The 20,850-nt window shown below is 49.8% G+C and overlaps 1 protein-coding gene across 1 annotated transcript; it reads left to right on the top strand.

Annotated features, from left to right (window-relative positions):
* Positions 1-4,623: 4,623 nt before the first annotated feature.
* Positions 4,624-6,720, top strand: LOC123122092 (double-stranded RNA-binding protein 3). The gene is made up of 3 exons (XM_044542228.1): positions 4,624-5,273; positions 5,400-5,619; positions 5,711-6,720. The coding sequence occupies exons 1-3, from the start codon at positions 5,028-5,030 to the stop codon at positions 6,331-6,333; spliced, it is 1,089 nt and encodes a 362-aa protein (XP_044398163.1). The 5' UTR covers positions 4,624-5,027; the 3' UTR covers positions 6,334-6,720.
* The last annotated feature ends 14,130 nt before the right edge of the window (positions 6,721-20,850 follow it).

Genomic DNA, 20,850 nt, shown 5'->3' on the forward strand with positions numbered 1-20,850 from the left:
TAATTGTACCTTCTCACGAATTGGAAAGTAGCTCATCACAGAAAACTGTTCCCGTGATGCCTGCACCAACTAGTGAGGAAGCTAATGATAATGATCATGAAACTTCGGATCAAGTTACTACCGAACCTCGTAGGTCAACCAGAGCACGTTCCGCACCAAAGTGGTATGGTAATCCTGTTATGGAAGTCATGTTACTAGACCATGACAAACCTACGAACTATGAGGAAGCGATGATGAGCCCAAATTCCGATAAATGGCTTGAGGCCATGAAATCTGAAATGAGATCCATGTATGAGAACAAAGTATGGACTTTGATTGACTTGCCCAATGATCGGCGAGCCATTGAGAATAAATGGATCTTCAAGAGGAAGACAGATGCTGATAGTAGTGTTACTATCTACAAAGCTCGAATTGTCGCAAAAGGTTTTCGACAAGTTCAAGGTGTTGACTACGATGAGATTTTCTCACTCGTATCGATGCTTAAAGTCTGTCTGAATCATGTTAGCAATTGCCGCATTTTATGAAATCTGGCAAATTGATGTCAAAACTGCATTCCTTAATGGATTTATTAAAGAAGAGTTGTATATGATGCAACCAGAAGGTTTTTTCAAATCCTAAAGGTGCTAACAAAGTGTGCAAAGCTCCAGCAATCCATCTATGGACTGGTGCAAGCATCTCGGAGTTGGAATATACGCTTTGATGAGTTGATCAAAGCATATAGTTTTATACAGACTTGCGGTGAAGCCTGTATTTACAACAAACTGAGTGAGAGCACTACAGCCTTTCTGATAAGTATATGTGAATGACATATTGTTGATCGGAAATGATGTAAAATTTTCTGAAAAGCATAAAGGAGTGTTTGAAACGAGTTTTTCAAAGAAAGACCTCGGTGAAGCTACTTACATATTGGGCATCAAGATCTATAAAGATAGATCAAGACACTTGATAAGACTTTTGATGAGTACATACCTTGATAAGATTTTGAAGGAGTTCAAAATGGGTCAGTCAAAGAAGGAGTTCTTGCCTGAGTTGTAAGGTATGAAGTTGAGTAAGACTCAAAAACCCGACCACGGCAGAAGATAGAGAGAGAATGAAAGTCATTCCCTATGCCTCAGCCATAGGTTCTATAAAGTATGCTATGCTGTGTACCAGACCTACTGTGTACCTTTCCATGAGTTGGCAAGGGGGTACGATGGTGATCCAGGAGTGGACCACTGGACAACGGTCAAAGTTATCCTTAGTTACCTAAGAGGACTAAGGAAATATTTCTAGGTTATGGAGGTAATAAAGAGTTCGTCGTAAAGAGTTACGTCGATGCCAGCTTTTACACCAATTCGGATGACTCTGGGTCTCAATCTAGATACATATTGAAAGTGGGAGCAATTAGCTACAGTAGCTCCATGCAGAGCATTGTAGACACAGAAAATTTGCAAAATACATGCGGCTCTTAATGTGACAGACCCGCTGACTAAACTTCTCTCACAAGCAAAACATGATCACACCTTAGTACTCTTTGGGTGTTAATCACATGGCGATGTGAACTAGATTATTGACTCTAGTAAACCCTTTGGGTGTTGGTCACATGGCGATGTAAACTATGGGTGTTAATCACAGGGTGATGTGAACTATTGGTGTCACATGGCGGCATGAACTAGATTATTGACTCTAGTGCAAGTGGGAGACTGAAGGAAATATGCCCTAGAGGCAATAATAAAGTTGTTATTTTATATTTCCTTATTAATGATAAATGTTTATTATTCATGCTAGAATTGTATTAACCGGAAACTTGATACATGTGTGGATACATAGACAAAAACACCATGTCCCTAGTAAGCCTCTACTAGACTAGCTCGTTAATCAAAGATGGTTGAGTTTCCTAACCATAGACATGTGTTGTCATTTGATGAACGGGATCACATCATTAGGAGAATGATGTGATGGACAAGACCCATCTGTTACCTTGCCATAATGATCGTTAAGTTTTATTGCTATTGCTTTCTTCATGACTTATACATATTCCTTTGACTATGAGATTATGCAACTCCCGGATACCGGAGGAATACCTTGTGTGCTATCAAACGTCACAACGTAACTGGGTGATTATAAAGATGCTCTACAGGTATCTCCGAAGGTGTTTGTTGGGTTGGCATAGATCGAGATTAGGATTTGTCACTCCGACTATCGGAGAGGTATCTCTGGGCCCTCTCGGTAATGCACATCATGTTAAGCCTTGCAAGCAATGTAACTAATGAGTGAGTTACGGGATGATGCATTCCGGAACGAGTAAAGAGACTTGCCGGTAACGAGATTGAACTAGGTATGAAGATACCGACAATCGAATCTCGGGCAAGTAACATACCGATGACAAAGGGAATGACGTATGTTGTTATTGCGGTTTGACCGATAAAAGATCTTCGTAGAATATGTAGGAACCAATATGAGCATCCAGGTTCCGTTGTTGGTTATTGATCGGAGATATGTCTCAGTCATTTCTACATAGTTCTCGAACCCGTAGGATCCGTACGCTTAACGTTCGATGACGATTTTTATTACGGGTTATGTGTTTTGGTGACCGAAGTTTGTTCGGAGTCCCGGATGAGATGACGGACATGACGAGGAGTCTCGAAATGGTCGAGAGGTGAAGATTGATATATTGGAGGATAGTATTTGGACACCGGAATGGTTTCGAGACGTTTCGGATATTTATCGAAGTACCGAGGGGTTACCGGAACCCCCCGGGGAAGTAATGGGCCATAGTGGAGAGAGAGGGGAGCCCACAAGGGGTGGCGCGCGCCCCCCATGGGCTGTCTGAATTGGACAAGGGGAAGGGGGCGCGACCCCCTTTCCTTTCCCCCTCTCCCTCTCCTTCCCCCTTTCCCCCTCCATGAGAAGGAATAAGAGGGGGGAGGCGAATCCTACTAGGACTGGGAGTCCTAGTAGGACTCCCCCCTCATGGCGCGCCCCCTAGGGCCGGCCTCCTCCCTCTCCCTCCTTATATAAGTGGGCAGGACACCCCTTGGAGACACCTCAATTGTTCCAAGTCGTGTGCGGCGTCTCTCTCCACGGTTTACTCCTCCGGTCATATTCACGTAGTGCTTAGGCGAAGCCCTGCGCGGATCACCTCAGCATCACCGTCACCACGCCGTCGTGCTGACGAAACTCTCCCTCGACCCTCTGCTGGATCAAGAGTTCGAGGGACGTCATCGAGCTGAACATGTGTTGAACTCGGAGGTGCCGTACGTTCGGTACTTGGATCGATTGGATCGCGAAGACATTCAACTACATAAGTCGCGTTAACCTAACGCTTCCGCTTTCGGTCTACGAGGGTACGTGGACACACTCTCTCCCTCTCGTTGCTATGCATCTGCAAGATATATCTTGCGTTATTGTAGGATTTTTTTGAAATTGCATGCTACGTTCCTCAACAAAAAGTTCTAATTTTTTTGTGACATACTTCCACCAATGTTTGTTGCGCATGCAAAATTTTATGGCGAAATCACATTTGTGAAAGGCGTGCCAAAAATAAAATAAAATCAGAGTTCCAAAATTCTTTTGTAAGTAACATTTTCAGAGTATCGATTTTGTTTTTTTACCACACCTTCCACCAAAATGATTTTGCGACGAAATTTTGCATGCACAACAAACATTTGTGAAAGTATGCCAAAAAAAATTCAGATTTTTTTGAATTATTTTTGAATTTATTTGATGTTACTGTTCGTACCCGGAGCAAATGCTCCTGGGTGTAGAAACTCCACGTCCGTGAAGCAGAGAGTACTTCCGAGAACAATGAGATAGAAGAACAGAAGGAACACTTTAAGGACAATAATAACGTTTAGTACCCACTTATTACATGAACTCTATATCGAAATATCTATATCATAGAAACGGGACCCAGAAGAAAACATATAATACTTTAGCTCTATAACGAGAATACACATATATGAGAAACAATATACGCTTGCAGATCAACGGCTCACAATCCGCGCCCCCCGCACTTGCGTGCCGTAAACCCTCTCCCGTGCTTCCGCAGGACAATATTCGGAGATGAACTTAACAAAGCCGCTTGCCATATTCAAATGGGCAGTCCTCCTCCTACGTCGCCGCCGCTGCGCCCATGGAGTGACCGCGACGGATCGACGAGCAGCGGCCAGTCTCTTGGCGCCATGCGGCGCCAGAGCGAGAGGGCCATCGATCATCTGCTCGAGCGCGGGCAGCAGCCAACAGTCTCTCTCGTTACCATCCGCTGCGGCACCGTTTCACCCACGAAACGAATATATACGCGTGCGTACTGCGTACATGCAGCAGAGCAGAGCACAGTCCAGCAGCCGAGCTCTCCCCCGTGCCAGATGGAGCCAAGCCTCCGCGACTCCACGAGGCGGGCGAAGGAATCGTTGCCGCTGGCAGCTGGCTCGCCGCAGCGGCGCGCATGTGCTGGCCGGCCGGCCGGTTGCGGCAGAGAGAGAGCAGCAGCAGAGAGGGAGAGGGAGAGGGAGAGGTCGGAGACCGTGATGGCATCCTGGTTACCCGGACCGGCTCGCCCTGGGTAAGCGTGCTGCGCAGCGCAGGATGGTTACAAAACACCATAAATGCCCGCCATTAATACCAGAAGGTGTCTGTGCCCCCCACCCAACCCAACCCAGCCTCATCTCGCCACTGATCCACTCTACCCTGGCTAGCTGTGCTACGTCCCTAGCTGGACTGCCGGAGGGAGAGAGCGAGGGTGGAGCCGAGCACCGCAGACGCACAGATACAGATGTAGTAGTATACAGAGGCACAGACCACAGTATAGAGAGAGAGAGAGATGAAGGTCTGTACCCTCGCTTAAACACTATCGCCTACCCGGGCTCCATCCCCCCTTCTCTCTTCTCCCTCACCAAGAACACCGCCGCAGCCACCACGATCGATCTCTTCTTCCGTCTCGTGTGCGCTGGAGCGGCGGCTGGGGTGGGCGGTGGGCGCCATGATCCGATGAAGGAGGAGGAGAGGAGGGGATAGATAGGTGGCTGCGTAACAAAGGGTCCGGATCAATGTACAAGAACCAGCTGCAGGAGCTGGCGCAGAGGAGCTGCTTCAGCCTGCCGTCGTACGTGTGCACGCGGGAGGGGCCCGACCATGCGCCCCGCTTCAAGGCCACCGTCACCTTCAACGGCGAGACCTTCCACGGGCCCACCTGCTGCACCACGCTCCGCCAGGCCGAGCACGCCGCCGCCGAGGTCGCCCTCGCCCGCCTCTCCACCCGCGGGCCATCCACCTACCTCACCGCCAGAGTCCTCGTAAGCTGCTTCTTCTCCTCCTCCTCGATGCGCTTGCTTGCTCTGCATGTGTCGTTGATGATGCCAGTGGGGTACTCAAAACTCAACTGTGTTGGCTGGTGTGTCGTTGATGCCAATGGCGTGCAGGACGAGACCGGGGTCTACAAGAACCTGCTGCAGGAGACGGCGCACCGGGCGGGGCTGAAGCTGCCGGTCTACACCACCGTGCGCTCCGGCCCGGGCCACTCGCCGGTCTTCGCCTCCAGCGTGGAGCTCGCCGGCCTCAGCTTCTTCGGCGACGCTGCCAGGACCAAGAAGCAGGCGGAGAAGAACGCCGCCATGACCGCCTGGTCCGCCCTGAAGCAGAGTAAGCAACTCACCACGGCCCTCCCAATTCGCAATACCACCGGATCTTGGTAGATCACAGCTAACCATTGGTCCCACTGTTCCTGCTGCAGTGCCGGAGGCGCGCAAGGAGCCCGGCAACGGCTGCGGCGGCGAGGAGCAGGAGCACGTGGTCGTCGCCAGAGTGCTCGCCGCCCTGAAGCAGCGCTGCGACGGCAATGCGGCGTCGCCCTTGCCGAAGCAGCACTGCGTCGCGGGCTCTTCTTCCTCTGCACCGAACCCGTCGCTCTACAGACACCAATGGCTGCCTCTGAGCTCCCATGCCGCACACCCAAGGACGCGCCACGTGCAGCCGCAGCCGCAGCCGGCCGGCCCCAGGATACTGCCCCCGCTGCACATGCTGCAGCGACCGGCGCCGTCCACCTCCCGTCACGGCGGCGAGCTGGAGCGGCAGAGGAGGATCGATGCGGCCGAGCTGGTGCAGATGCTGGAGAGGGCCATGGTGACGAACAGAGAGGAGGCAATGCCGTCGGCGCCGTGCTACTACCCGCACGTCCCGGCGTACCACCACGCCGGCGCGGCGCCAAGATACTTCGCCGCGGGCGGGTTCCACTCGCCGGCGATGGCGGTGAGCGTGCGGTCGGTGATCCCCGTGTGCTCTGCGCCGCCGCAGCCGGCCGCGGCCACCAAGGATGACGATGACCGGAGCGACCCGGCAGCACCTGCGGAGCACTAGGCAAGGGCGCGTGAGCTCGCTCGCGGCCGCCAGCTTTTGAAGATGAAGAAGACGAGGAGAGATTCCGACGTTCAGTAGCTATATGATGAGATCAGTCCGGTTCTAGAAGGGAGTTTTGATCGCAAGTTCGTTCCTCTGTCTAAATTTGTGTAAGTGATCGATCACCTTTTGCTCCCCCTCTCTCTCCGGATGGCGAAGTCGCTAGGTGGTTTAGATGGAGATGGACATATGAATGAATATAGCTCTACTAGGGCTCCAGTAGAAGCCATGATCGATCCTTCCTGTGTCAAATACCTAGTTCATCACCATTTTCCTTGGCTCTGCCTGCCTTCACATGTGTCCTGTGGCTCGTTCGTTGCTCGATCAGTCCATTTCCCTTCCTTTTAATTGCGTCAGAAGCTAGTAGGAGTAGGATTACTTGAGTGCTTCTGATCTGATCTGATCAAAAATACAACCACACCATTGCCATGGACCATGGACGGACGGATGCTGCCCTGCTGCCGCAGAGCATCAATTAACCGGCCGTGCATTGCTTGATAAAAACTCTTTGCTTTGACTCTGCTCACGCGCGCATGAATGAGGGCACTGTTGCAAGCACGCATCCGAGGGAGACGACCGATCGGCCCGAGTGAAAGCACCGGCCGTACTCATCGACACCCTTATCAGGAGCTGCGCGCGCGTGCAGGAAGCTGCTTGCTGGTGCTTGGCAAAGCGATTTGCTTCCTGATTATGCACGCCGGAGGCATTCATGGGAGGAGACGGGTGCAGATTTCTTCGCATGCACAATGAGTGCCTTCATGGCGGCCGATCCTGACCGCCGAGCGAGCAGACGGGACGGCGCCATGACGCCACGGAGAGAACAAGTGGGTTGTTGCCATGGCAAGGCACGGGGGGCCGGCCATGAAGGAAGAGGGGCGACGAGAGAGAGAGAGAAGGCTGTGGCGTGGTCACGCCTCACGCATACAGAGACACAGAGACACTGTATTTCTTCAGCTGTGGACATTAATTGGCATGGCGCAGACATTTATGGCCTTGCGAGGGAGGAGATGAGATGGGTGGCAGGCATGCCTTAATGGAGGCCAGTGGCCGTTTAGTGGGCACTGCCTTGCTCCATCAATGCCCCCATCACTCCATCAGTAGGAGCATTGCTGCTATAGTCCACACAATAAAACAGGAGGAGAAACTACTGTAGTTCTACGTACGTCGAATTTGATCGAGCCTCACATTTACCCTGGGAAGGAATCTTGTGGAGAAGGAGCTGTGGTGTAGCTTCTGCGGGAGAGAGCAGCAGCGTTGCTTGATGGACCCGGACACCCGAGATCCATCCAGCGACGCTCGGTTCAGAGCAGAGAAAACGTTGCATAAATGTGAACCAGCAAGAGTGAGTTCAGTTCAGAACAGCAGTACGTACAGGATTCACGGCAGGACCGGCCGGAGCACGATCTATCTATAGACAGGAGCACGTCGCGTACGTGTGGCGTAAGCGAAGTGTCGACCCGGCCGTGGAAGAAACGCCACCCCAGGCCCCAACATCTGTTCGCGGGCGGATCGGAGCGGGCGGCAGGCCCACGGCGTCGACGCCCGGCCGGATGTTCGCGTGATCGCGTCTCGCCCTTGGCGCCGGCGCACGTACGCTCGCGGCGGCCGATGCCCCGTCATCCTCGTGGCCCGAACCAGCTCGTGCCGCTCGCCGTGCGGGAGGGATCGGTCCATGGATGCGTGCGTGCAGCCGGGCACGTGCGCGCCGGCCGGCCGCTTGGATCGGCGCGCAGGTCAGCCACTGCGTACGGCGCGAGCTCACGCGCGTAGTCAACCGCGCCGGCCATTTATGCCATTATGTTTTTCCGCGAGGAAGCGGTTGCGCGGCGGCGTGGGCTGTGACCGATCGGTCGCCGTATTTAAGGCGGCAATGACGGTGGTGGCACCTGGCAGCCTCCCGCGACGCGCACCGACGACGAACGGACGGGCCGACAGAGGTCGATCCTTCACCGTGCGAGCGGAGCCAACGGCTGACGTACTCCCTCCGTTTCAATTTACCAGTACTACGCGTATATCTCAATTTTATTATCGTAATATAAATTATATAACACAAAAATTATACCATGTGTAAATAGAAAATCTGAAGTTTATATTGATATGTTTTTTTTAATATACTAGGAAATTGCCCGTGCGTTGCAACGGGGCATATTCTAGTAGTTAAATACCAATCATGTCTAACATATATTGTTAGGATTCTCATGCACATAAGGTGGAATTATCGATTTCTTTTTTCCTGGCAAGTCACTTTTGTGTGGTTCAGTATCAATGATGACTTACATATATCATTATATCATTAGGATTCTCATGCACATTAGGCAAAATTGTCGGTTTCTTTTTTACCGACAAGCCTCCTCCTCTTATACCTACTTTTTTCTGCCTCTTCAATCCAAGCTTGACAACACTATTAATGTAGCATCCGACTTACACCCCCCACTTTGCAGTTTTTCCATTTCTCTTCTCCTTTCATAATACTCTAACAATAGCAACTATGTAGAAGGAATTAGCGTATTTAGAGGACTCCTTTATGCCTACATACCACCTCTCCGACCATGACTTCTCCAGCACTTACATGTTGCCACTCTCTCCCAACATTCCCTTTCTTCTTCCCCCGACTCCAATGAGACCGTCCCAATCCGAAGTTTTATGCCCATAGTTTTCATTTACATGTTTGCATTACTTCCAAACATTTTCTTCGTTGTTTTTATTTGCAAAGATTGGCCATCAAAAGTGAAATTAGCATACTACACATGAACACGTGTCATAAAAGTTAGTATAGTCGACACTACAGAGATAAAGTAACTTGACAAATAGAAGATCACTCCTCAAAAAATGGCGACTAAACTTACCGCCTCCTTGAGCACCTTTCACATCATATCCTTTCTACCATGTTGAGGGGCACTTCAAGGTGCCAATCTTCCCCGGAGCTCCTCCGATCCACAACAGAATTACATTCTCGTATGAAGGATCCCGAGGAAAACCTGAGCCCAACCAAAACTGGTAACTATGAATATATCACCAACATTGATGATGAACTGAAAAAAATATTATGATACACACATTTCTAGGAAATATAGTAAGCCACAACTCTCAAGAGATATGTAAAATATGCACAAGGATCATGCTTCTCGCTCCCATGCATGAGATTCTCTGAATCAAATCGAGAACTCGAGACAGATCACGTCATATATCTTTTTCATGCCACAACACATATATAGTAACCGCCAATCAAGTGTTGGCTACCTATTATATATATAGCTTGCTCTTTGTTTGTACCAAGTGATTACTTATCAGCTTGAAGTTAAATTCATCAAATGTGTGCATGATTTGTCACTTTCAGTTTTGAGGAATGTCATACATCTTACTCAATGCTTATTACAATCGGAGGAGTGAAAAATCATGAAATGTTGAGACAACGAACTCTGCCTTGCGGACTATAAATTATGTACTCCGTCAGGTTAACTGATCATAGATTTCTTGTTCCGTTATCCACTTCTGTAATAGTTTTAATTTCTATTATGGTCAATTTTAGTGAGAATAAATTTGTTCTATTATTGTCCCACACTGGTGGCAAACTACTACATTACTAAAAGCTGAGGGAAAGCTCAAAAAGGTGAAGAAGGAGCAGGCGTTGAAATTGGTATTGCTCTAATTCTTTTCCTCACACCAGAACCCAGGCACCGAGCCATATAAGACTTCAATTGGCAGAAACAACCTGATCATGTATTAGTACCGCATGCACAAAATGCCACAGCCTCCAGAGAAATAGAATTAGTTTGCCACAAAACTACAAGATATGCAGCATCTAGAGCCACCTATTTGAATAGCATACATCTCGCTGTCCACAAGAAACAACAAGTCTCCCTCACATATGTGAAACTCAAAACATGCCACGCGGCCCATGACGAGAACCAGGAAGTCTCTCTCACCTGATGTAATCGACGATGTGTAGCTGCTCCTCGTTGGTTTTGCCCCGGTTCTCCCCTCCCTACCCACCTCCTTCTCCCCGTCATCAGCGGCCGCGGGCAGCAAAGGCAGTGACCTGCAGCTACGCCCGGTAGTGCAGGAGGTGGTGCCCATCAGAGGGGTAGAGGCGACGACGGCGGCCATGGCGTGATGGAAAACGATGGTGATACAGGTTAGCCTAATTCGACAAAATCTACGGTGCGGGAGGGAGACCGCTGGGCTTAAGTTTTTTCTTTTCTTTTGGGAGCGATAGAAAACCGGATGGGGACGATAGAAAACCGGATGGGGAGGAAGAGTTCGTCGCGGTGGAGCGAGGGATCCGGACGTAAGAGAGAAAACCGATGAACCGTTGGGGGGGGGGGGGAAGAAAATCGCTACGGGGTGGAGGGGATCGCACGAGAGGTTGGACGAAGAGGAGCTAACGTAAGAGGGGAAACGGAACACTACATTTCTTTTAGGTAGTAGAGAAAGAGATGACTTCTATTAAGTTGGTCAAATCGACGACCTAAAGGTATGTGCACGCCTTGTAAACTGAGAGAGAATCCGAGCGCGGTGGGCGGGTCTGGCGCTGGGTGGAGCGTTGCGTCTGGGTAGCGTGGGTTGCGTTTAGAGGTTTCTAACATGATTCGCAGGGCTTTGGCCACCACGCCAAAGGATGGATACCCCCCCTCCCCGCGCTATGCTGATGATCTTGCCCAATTCATCAGTCCCTCACCGCAAAATCTTAGTTTTGTGAAAACAGCTTTTGACATATTCGGTGAAGCCTTTGGATTACGGATCAATTACAGCAAGTCTAACAAGATCCTCATCAGGCAAAACGAGCTGGATAAACAGAGAGTGAAGGTGAAGCTGCAATGCAAAATTGGATGCTTTCCCTGCCGCTACCTAGGCCTTCAACTTGGGATAAACTAGCTGACTAAAGCGGGGTGGCAGCCCCTCATCGATCAGGTGGATTCATTCAGAAGTCAGGAAGGCTAATCCTCGTCAAATCAGTGATCGCAACCAAGCCGATTCATCATTTACTAGTTCTTCTGGGCCGCGAAAGACAAGATCAACGGCGGTCAATGACTCGTCGCCTGGAATATGATTTGTCGTCCGACTCACTTTGGATGCCTCGGGATTAAAAACATGAGCTTAGAGGCGCTCGCGCTTCGAGTACGTTGGGAATGACTGAGAAGATCAGACCCGAATAGGCCTTGGCAAGGCCTGCACATGATGATGGACGAGCAAGCTCGAGGGGTTTTTGATAGCTTTGTCAAGATCACGGTGGGTGATGGATCGAAAGTGCTATGCTGGAAAGACCGCTGGATCCATGGCGTTGTGGTAGCGGACATTGCCCCTCTCCTATTGCAGTCTGTCAGGACCAGAAACCGCAACAGAAGAACTGTCCAGCATGCGCTCATCGATAATGCTTGGACAGACGACGTCCACGGCGAGCTATCCTTTCTGGGCCACATGCAAGTCTGAACTTTGCCAAGCCATCGTCACAGTTGACAGGAATACGGAGATGCCGGACCGTTCTGAGTGGCCTTGCGACGTGTCTGGGAAATACACTATCGCATCGACGTATAAGGGCATCTATAGCCGGGCGCCTCAAACCCGCCTCATACGCCCAGGCGGGCCGCCCGGTCACTGACCGGTCATGATTTTTTGACCGAGACGGGCTCCTTAAACGGGCCTCAAACGCCCGGGCTGACCGGCGCCCCTCATATCTAGCCCAAATATGGGGCGGATACGGGGGCGCCCGGGCACGCCCGCCACGTCGGACCCGACAGCCCGACCCCACCGCAAATTGCACCAAATCCACCCCAAGACCTGCCAGATCCATTTGTTATCTCCTCTCTTCTTCCTCCTCTGCGCCATCCGTCTCGCAGCTCCGTCGTGCACGCGCTCCGCAGCCGTTCCTAGCCTCTGCGCCGCCAGCTCTGATAGGGAAGTCCTCTCTCCCGTCCTCGCTGCGGGGGACGTCGTCGCCAGGCCGACGCCACCGTGGTACGTCCGGCAACTCTCTGGCTCCGCCTTGCGCTTGATGTGTTCGACACATTGTCCGACCGGATTTTTTGTGATTTCATTAGGGAAAACGATGGATTCCGATGCTTCATCGAAGGAGGAGTATGGACTAACGGAGCTTGATCAAATGATTCAAGATGGGTTCTTCGATTCCTCGGATTCGGATGAAGAAGTGGACATGATCATGCTCATGAGCATTCAAGAGGAAATGAACCGGTAAGTGGAGCATATTCTCAACTTCAAGGGCTCAATCAAAGGGAGAAGAGTGGTCAACCGTGATAGGGTGTCCGGAGCAAAGCTACTGCACAAGGACTACTTCGCTCCTAATCCTACTTTCTCGGATGAACCATGGTTTCGTCGCCGTTTTCGCATGCGGAAAGCATTGTTTTTGCGTGTTGTGGAGGGAGTGGAGGCACACGACGACTACTTCAAGCTCATAAGGGATTGCTGCGGGCATTTCTCTTTCTCTGCCAAGCAGAAGTGCATGGCTGCTCTGAGAATGTTTGCACTTGGTATTGCTGTAGATGCCGTTGGTGAGATGGTCAAGATGGGGGAGAGCACGTGCTTGAAGACTACTGTCAAGATTGCCCGCACCATGATGGAGGTGTTTGCACCTGAGTATCTCAGAGAACCAAATGCGCAGGACAAGGAGAGTTGTTGGCTATTGGTGAGGCAAGGGGGTTTCCAAGAATGCTCGAATCAATTGATTGCATGCATTGGCAATGGAAGAACTGCCGCAAAGGTTTGCGGGGAATGTATCAAGGTCACACCAGAGAGGCCACGATCATATTAGAAGCAGTGGCATCACATGACTCATGAATTTGGCATGCTTTCTTTGGAATGCCGGGTTCTCGCAACGACATCAACGCGCTTCAACGATCTCCGGTGTTCAAGAGGCTTTGCAATGGGAAATTACTGCCGTGCAACTACACCGTCAACGACCGAGACTACAACATGAGATACTATCTTGCCGATGGTATCTATCCTCAGTGGGCGGCGTTTGTGAAGACCATATCCGAACCGCATGGCAATAAACAGAGCCACTTTGTAACAATGCAGGAAGCGGTTAGGAAGGATGTTGAGAGGGCATTTGTTGTTCTTCAAGCTCGTTGGGGAATTGTGCGGAATGCTGCAATGATGTGGGAATCAGAAACTTTGTGGCAGCTGATGAGATGTTGTGTTATTCTGCACAATATGATTGTCGAGGATGAGGGTGATGTTGTAGCCCAAACCAATGATTTTGAAGCACCTGAAGAACAAGTTAAAATCCTGGAAGATCAAAATGCGGCTCAGCTTATGAACTTTGTGCAGATGCATCATAATCTTCGAGATCATCAGGTGCACATGCAGCTACTCAGTGATCTTGTGGAGCACATATGGACCCACAATGGAAACCAAGGAGCTAATGCTTGAGTTGTGCACTTAAAATAAATTGTATGTAAACACTATCTATGCTTCATAACAACATTTGTTATTTACGTGCGACATTGTCTTTTATGATTGACGTGCATGGATTTAAAGGTCCGGATTTAAGATATGTGGATGCCAGGAGGGAATACGAGGGCCCGTCCAGATACGCTAGCGGGCGCGCCGGCAAACGTATAGAGTGTCGGGTTTGCTAAGTCCGGTTGTAGATGCTCTAAGAGACTCTGTATGGGACACACCCAGTCCATCATAACTGGCTGCATTTGGCGTAGTTGGGCGCCACTAAAATGCAAAATTTCCATGTGGCTAGCTACCCAATACCGCTTATGGACGTCTGATCGTCGGGCATGCCATGGATTACAAGATGCCCCAGCACGTTGCTACACTTGCCTACAAGATGAAAACAACTTTGACTCTATCCTCGCCCACTGCGTTTACGGAAGAGAAGTATGGCATTCTTGCTTCCAAGCGCCGAGTATCAACACTCAAGGCCCATCCACAGATACAACATTCTTAGACTGGTGCATTGGTGCTATAGTCCACACAATAAAACTGGTGCCTATTCACTTTGGCTCGTAGGTGTATATGCATTCATTGTCTAAATGCATATTTAAAAAAGTTAACAAAATCAAGAAAAAACCCCGCGTGTAAATCCGGGCATTGTATGTGCATGCACCAAGTTTCGATGAAAAAGGACATTTTTGATGGCTTGTGTAAAAAAACATTTTTCGATACTTGATTACAGCTATTCACGAGACATTTTTATCTTTTTTATACATGCCACAAAAAAGGTCCTTTTCACCGAATTTTTGTGTGCGAACATAGGATGTTCGGATATACACGAGGTACTTTTTCTTGAATTTTTTTAACATTTTAAAATGTGTTTTATATACATATTTCATAACAGGTGTATCTACACCTAGAAGCCAAAAACGCCGCTCTCATGCTATAGTCCACACAATAAAACAGAGAAACTACTACTGTACTGGTACTACGTCAAATTTGATCAAGCCTCACATTTACCCTGGAAAAGAATCCTGTGGAGAAGGAGCTGTGGTGTAGCTTCTGCAGGAGCAGCAGCGTTGCTTGATGGACCCAGACATCCGAGATCCATCCAGCGAGGCAGCGACGTTCAGTTCGGAGCAAAGAAAACGTTGCATAGATGTGAACCAGCAAGAGTGAGTTCAGTTCAGAACAGCAGTACTACAAGATTCACGGCACGGCAGTACCGGAGCACGATCTAAGTTTTTTTTTTAGGTGAACTAGGGATTTTTATTCATGATGAACCGAAGAAGAAATACAAGTAATGTCCGGTAGGATCCCCAGCCACAAGTGGCGACCTGCAGGGAGCGATGAAGCAGCCTTAGCAATGGCATGAGCTTCAGAATTTGCTTCCCTACATTCATATCTATAACAAACTCTAGCAAAATCTCTCATAGTCTCTTTTATCTCCTCTAAGACAAGGGCATAAGAAGAAAGCACCCGTCCATTAATATCGGAGACGACTTGCAGGCAATCAGACGCGATGATGACGCGTGAGATGTTGAGATCTTTGGCAAGAGCCAGGGCTTCACTGCATGCATGAGCTTCGAGCCCTGCAGCGTCAACCAGGTCGTCAAAAGTGACTGCTGAAGCACCCAAATAATTTCCGTCCTTGTCCCTGCAAATCGCCGCCGCTGCACCTGCTCTGCCATTCCGCGAAACAGCTCCATCTACATTAATCTTTGCCGCTTCCTCTCCAGGAGAAATCCATCCCCTTGATCGCTGTTGAGGCAAACGTATATTAGCTGCAGGTTTCCTAACAGAGACGATGTCGAGGTCTTCCAAGTAGCGGTTTACAAAGCACATTGTGGACATAGGACTCTGAAATTCATCATCATGTATTGCCCTCCTCCTTGCCCACCAGATAGCCCACATAGTGACCAAAACCCTTGCCAGTTCTTGCTGTTTCAAGGAAGCGAAGAGCCAAAAAAGCCACAATCTGGGATCTTCAGTTCGGTTGGCCATCAAATGTTCAAGAGTCTCCTCATCGCCCAAGGCCCACACACATCGCGCCATATGACAATCAAATAGAGAGTGCCGCCAAGTATCCCTCTCTGCACCACATAGTGAGCATGCCGTCGTGTCTGCCATCTTCCTGGCATGTCGTGCAGTTCCTGTAGGCAGGGACATATGAGACAGTCTCCACACAAAAATCCCGACTTTCGAGGGTACCTTAACCTTCCACAACGAAGACCATGCCTTCTTGTCCCGTTCCTGGTTCGAGTGGCTTGCCCTGTGTTCGAGCCAATCCTCTCTCTGGAACTTGATCCCATTGATCATTCTGTATACCGATCGGACTGAGAAGAAGCCCTTTCTGTCATAGTGCCAAGCCCAGAAGTCTGGCTGCACCCTGGAGCTCAAAGGAATATTCAATATCACGTCAGCATCATGCGCAAGAAAGTGGTCATTAATCACTTGCTTGTTCCAGGTCCTGGAAACAGGGTCGATAAGTTCTGAAACTAATTGAGGCGGGTTTGTTGAAATAGGACAAATTGGCTTGAGTTTGTAATCACGCGGCAGCCAATTCTCCTCCCACACACGTGTGTCTGTTCCTGAACCAATCCTCTTAATGAGACCAAGTGCAAGGATGTCCCTCCCCTCGAGCAATGAACGCCACACCTGAGAAGGGTGACGACCCAAGCCTGCATCCAGAATGTTATCGTCTGGGTAGTACCTTGCTTTCAAAACTCGAGCAGTAAGTGTATCAGGTTCTTGAAGCAAGCGCCACACTTGTTTTGATAATAAAGCAAGGTTGAAAAGCTCAACATCCCGGAAGCCCAGACCACCCATGAACTTTGGTTTGCACATAGTTCTCCACGACACCCATGCCGGTTTCCTTTGTCCCTGCTTACTGCCCCACCAAAACTTCCGGAGAAGGCCATTGATATGTTCACATAAGCCACGGGGAAGCTTAAAACATGACATAGAGTAAGTCGGAATAGATTGGGCAACTGACTTGATCAAAACCTCCTTCCCTCCTGCCGACAAACACTTCTCCATCCAGCCCTGAATGTGCTTCCAGATCCTATCCTTCAAGTACCGAAAGCAGCCCTCTTTGGCCTTCCCAACATCAGTTGGAAGGCCTAGGTATTTTTCAGCCAAAGCCTCATTCTGAACATCAAGCATGTTCTTTATCTCAGTGCGCTGTGTAGCTGGAACCATTTTGCTGAAATAAATAGCAGACTTTTCGGTATTAATGCGCTGGCCAGATGCCTCGCAATATAGCTTCAAAAGATCACGGACCTTTTCTGTACTCGCACTTGTAGCTTCAAAAAACAAAAGGCTGTCATCGGCGAACAACAAATGATTGATTGCTGGAGCCGTCGGCGCAACAGTCAGTCCCTGTACTCCAACATTTTCTGACTTTAGCAGACAAGAAAGTCCTTCCGCTGCCAAAGAAACAAGTAGGGAGAGCTAGGATCCCCTTGACTTAGTCCCCTCAAGGGCCTGAAATCATCCATAATGCCACCATTAAATAGAACCGAAAAAGAAACAGACGTAACGCACCTCATGACGGTCTCTGTGAACCGAGGGCTTATCCCTAGCTTAAGCATAACTGCCTTAAAAAAAGGCCACTCTAGGCGGTCATAGGCCTTCATCATGTCTAATTTTAGGGCACAAAACCAGTTGCTCTTGATTCTTCTTGACTTCATGTAGTGTAAGCATTCATATGCGGTTATAAAATTATCCGTGATAAGACGGCCGGGAACGAAAGCCGATTGCTCTACAGAAATGACCTCTGGGAGAATAACCTTCAACCTGTTAGCTAAGACCTTCGACGTGATTTTGTATATCACGTTGCAAAGGCTTATAAGCCGAAACTGTCCTAGAATTTTTGGACTTGCTATCTTGGGAATAAGAACGATGAACGTGCGATTTATATCCTCCGCTGAATCTTCTCCATTGAGCACCCATATGATCATACCCGTGATCTCATCTCCACACAACTCCCAATGCCTCTGAAAAAAGTGTGCCGAAAACCCATCAGGGCCGGGAGCTTTAGTGAGGAACATTTGAAACAGAGCATCTTTTATTTCTTCCTTTGTATAAGCAGCATTTAGGCGGATATTCATGACAGCATCCACTCGAGATGGTATATGTGAGAGTACCTCCTCCATACCAATAGTTCCCTCCGAGGTGTACAACTGCTCGTAAAAGTTGCTCGCCATACCTGCAAGCTCCTCAGGATCGGTACTAAATGAGCCGTCATCCCTTTGCAACTGCGTGATGGTGTTTTTAGCCCTCCTCGCGCTCGCCTTCTTTTGGAAGTACTGAGTGTTACTATCTCCTTCAGAGAGCCACCGGATTCGTGATCGTTGACGCATCATTATCTCCTCCCTGTATGACACCTCGACAATGCGATCCTGGACCTTTTTCTCTTCTACCCCCGGTCCAACACGCGTCGGTTCAGCTCTCAACTCAGCCAGCTGCTTGCGCAGCTCTCGTAGCTCCTGGCGGACCGAACCGAAAGTTGTGCGTCCCCAACGCTTTAGCGACACCGCGACATGAGACAGTTTTGCAGCAAGCTCACTCACATTGGTGGCTGGCTGGTCCACACGCCATGCTTGCTCAACCATTGCAGAGAACGAGTCCTCCTGTTCCCACATACATTCGTAACGAAAAGGATTCTTTAGGGCCACCCTTAGATTGCTAGATTCCAGCTCATTCAATAGAAGAATAGGGCTATGGTCAGATTTCGCAGCTGTTAGATGTTCAAGCGAGGCAAAAGGAAACCTGGATGACCAACTAGGGGTAGCCAGGGCCCTATCAAGACGAACTCTGCAATAATCCCCACCAACAACTCTTTTCTCAAAAGTCCAGTCTAAACCCTTATAGCCAAGATCCGCCAGCTCGCAAACATCAACTGCTTCTCTAAAACCCGCAATCTGTGCACTGTCTCTCTCATTTGGGCCCAGCTGCTCCTCGGGCCTCAGGATCTCATTGAAATCACCTATGCACACCCCTGGTAAAGTGTTTTCTCCATGAAGAAACTTCATTGTATCCCATGTTTTATACCTCAGACTTCTGTTTGCCGCTCCATAGAAACATGACAGCCGCCAAGGTTCTTTACCCGTCTCTGTCACAACTGAGTCAATGTGATACTGAGAAAAGCTTTTTATATCAAGATTAATAGAATCCTTCCAGTACAAGCAAAGACCTCCACTTCTACCACTACTAGCTACTGCAAAACTACTAGAAAAACCTAGACTACCCGCCAAACCTTCCACCATGTACTTCGCAAGTTGAGTTTCAACAATACAAAGCAGCGTCGGCGCACATGCCTCCACTAGATCGCGGGAGCTCTCGAATCGTCGTGGGGTCGCCAATCCCGCGGCAGTTCCAGCATAGAGTCCTCATTGAGCTCGGCGGCTCTCCTCTAGGGAGGCCGCCAGAACAGAAGTGTCCATGTCTTCCACCGCATTCTCTCCATCCTGCCTTCTCCTTTTCACGATAGGATCCTTTTCCGGGGTAGATGCCATCACCCCACTTGTGCTCCCAGCCCCATTCTCCAACAGTAAAACTGTATCAGCCACCTTGCCCGCCAAGTTTGGTAAGTCCTGCCCGCGGACGTTAACGGTTCCATCAGCTGAGACCAACCTCTTACACGCAGACTTGTGATTTTCCGAGGGGTTCTGGCTGTACTCAGCTTCTTCTGCATAAATAGCATCAACAGGGGCTCCCCTCCCTGCAGCCGCTCCTCCTCCTCTGCCTTGACGGCCCCCTCTAGCTCCTCTTCCTCCTGTACTGCCTCCTAAACCTCCTCCCCCTCTACCTGCTCTCCCCTCCATGCCAAGCCTCATTCCTTCATTGCTCCACACCAGCCAATCCCCCATTCACATGACTCAATCTCGTGAATACCGTCGCCACACTCCTCCACCGTATGCCCAATCAGACAACAAAAATAATAGAACACTGGCAGCTTGTCATAAAACACGGGGTACCTTTTGCTCTTTTTGATTGTGATTGGCACGAAACGTGCCAAAGGCTTATTGATATCCACATAGACTCTGACCCTTAAAGTGCTTGCCGGATTGATCTTGCCCTCGTTCACAACCACAGTAAACGGTGGTTCCCCCACCTTAGCTGCCACCTTCTCTGCAAGTTCCTTCTTCGCCATTAGCCCATCCGGCAAGCCCTGCACCCTTGCCCATAATGGGATCTTGTTTAACTTGTACTCATTCACATTGCTGAAACCATCGTACTCATGTATGATAATTGGCGCAACGTTGCGAGAAAGCCACGGGCCTCCTTCCATGATTCTCTTCCAATCGCCAAGACAATGACACTGCACCAGGAAAAGGTTCGGGCCCTTAATGTTGAAAGTTACTCCTTGTGCCGACGACCACGCGTTCCTCATCTGCTTCAGAAGCGCAGCGTGGCTGAACGGCTTGGTTGTGTAAACCCTAAAGAGCCCAAGCCAGTGGACTCCTTTGATCAGTTCCTCAACCTCTCCGGACAGGTCCAAATCATCTCCTTCTTCCCCATGGAGCTGCAACCCCGCAAACTGATCTTCCAGATCCGCCTCCGGGCCATACGACTCCCAGGCTTCCTCCTCCCCGAGATTCTCCTCCTCCTCTCCCAAAGCACTAGCAGCCCTCCTGTGATCCGCCTCCCTCCTCACGTCCTGCGATCCCCCTGGTCGTCCATCTGTAACTCCTACTCCCGCTACTCCCGTCTGGACTGCTTCCCCCTTCCCTAACTCCCTCCTATCTCTCGATGCGTCTGGTAGGCTCGCCATGCAGATGGATCTTCGATGGTGGAACAAGATTACGATCTCGGACACCGGATAGAACCCGCCGCCGTGATAGATTTACGTGGACTCCGAGCGTCGCCGCCGGGGGAAAAGTGGTACTATTTGCATGGTTCCGGAGCACGATCTAAGTAGAGAGGAGCACGTCGCGTACGTGCGGCTTAAGCCAAGTGTCGACCCGGCCGTTGAAGAAACGCCACCCCAGGCCCCAACATCTGTTCGCGGGTGGATCGGAGCGGGCGGCAGGCCCACGGCATCGACGCCCGACCGGATGTCCGCGTGATCGC

The sequence above is a fragment of the Triticum aestivum genome, chromosome 5D (genome assembly GCF_018294505.1).
Source record: "Triticum aestivum cultivar Chinese Spring chromosome 5D, IWGSC CS RefSeq v2.1, whole genome shotgun sequence".
Classification (NCBI taxonomy): Eukaryota; Viridiplantae; Streptophyta; class Magnoliopsida; order Poales; family Poaceae; genus Triticum; species Triticum aestivum.

Bases quoted from the DNA above. Each gene is read 5' to 3' on its own strand.
- LOC123122092 (XM_044542228.1), top strand. From the start codon at position 5,028: ATGTACAAGAACCAGCTGCAGGAGCTGGCGCAGAGGAGCTGCTTCAGC. The intron at 5,274-5,399 runs GTAAGCTGCTTC...AATGGCGTGCAG, and splicing joins ACCTCACCGCCAGAGTCCTC to GACGAGACCGGGGTCTACAA. The intron at 5,620-5,710 runs GTAAGCAACTCA...TTCCTGCTGCAG, and splicing joins CTGGTCCGCCCTGAAGCAGA to TGCCGGAGGCGCGCAAGGAG.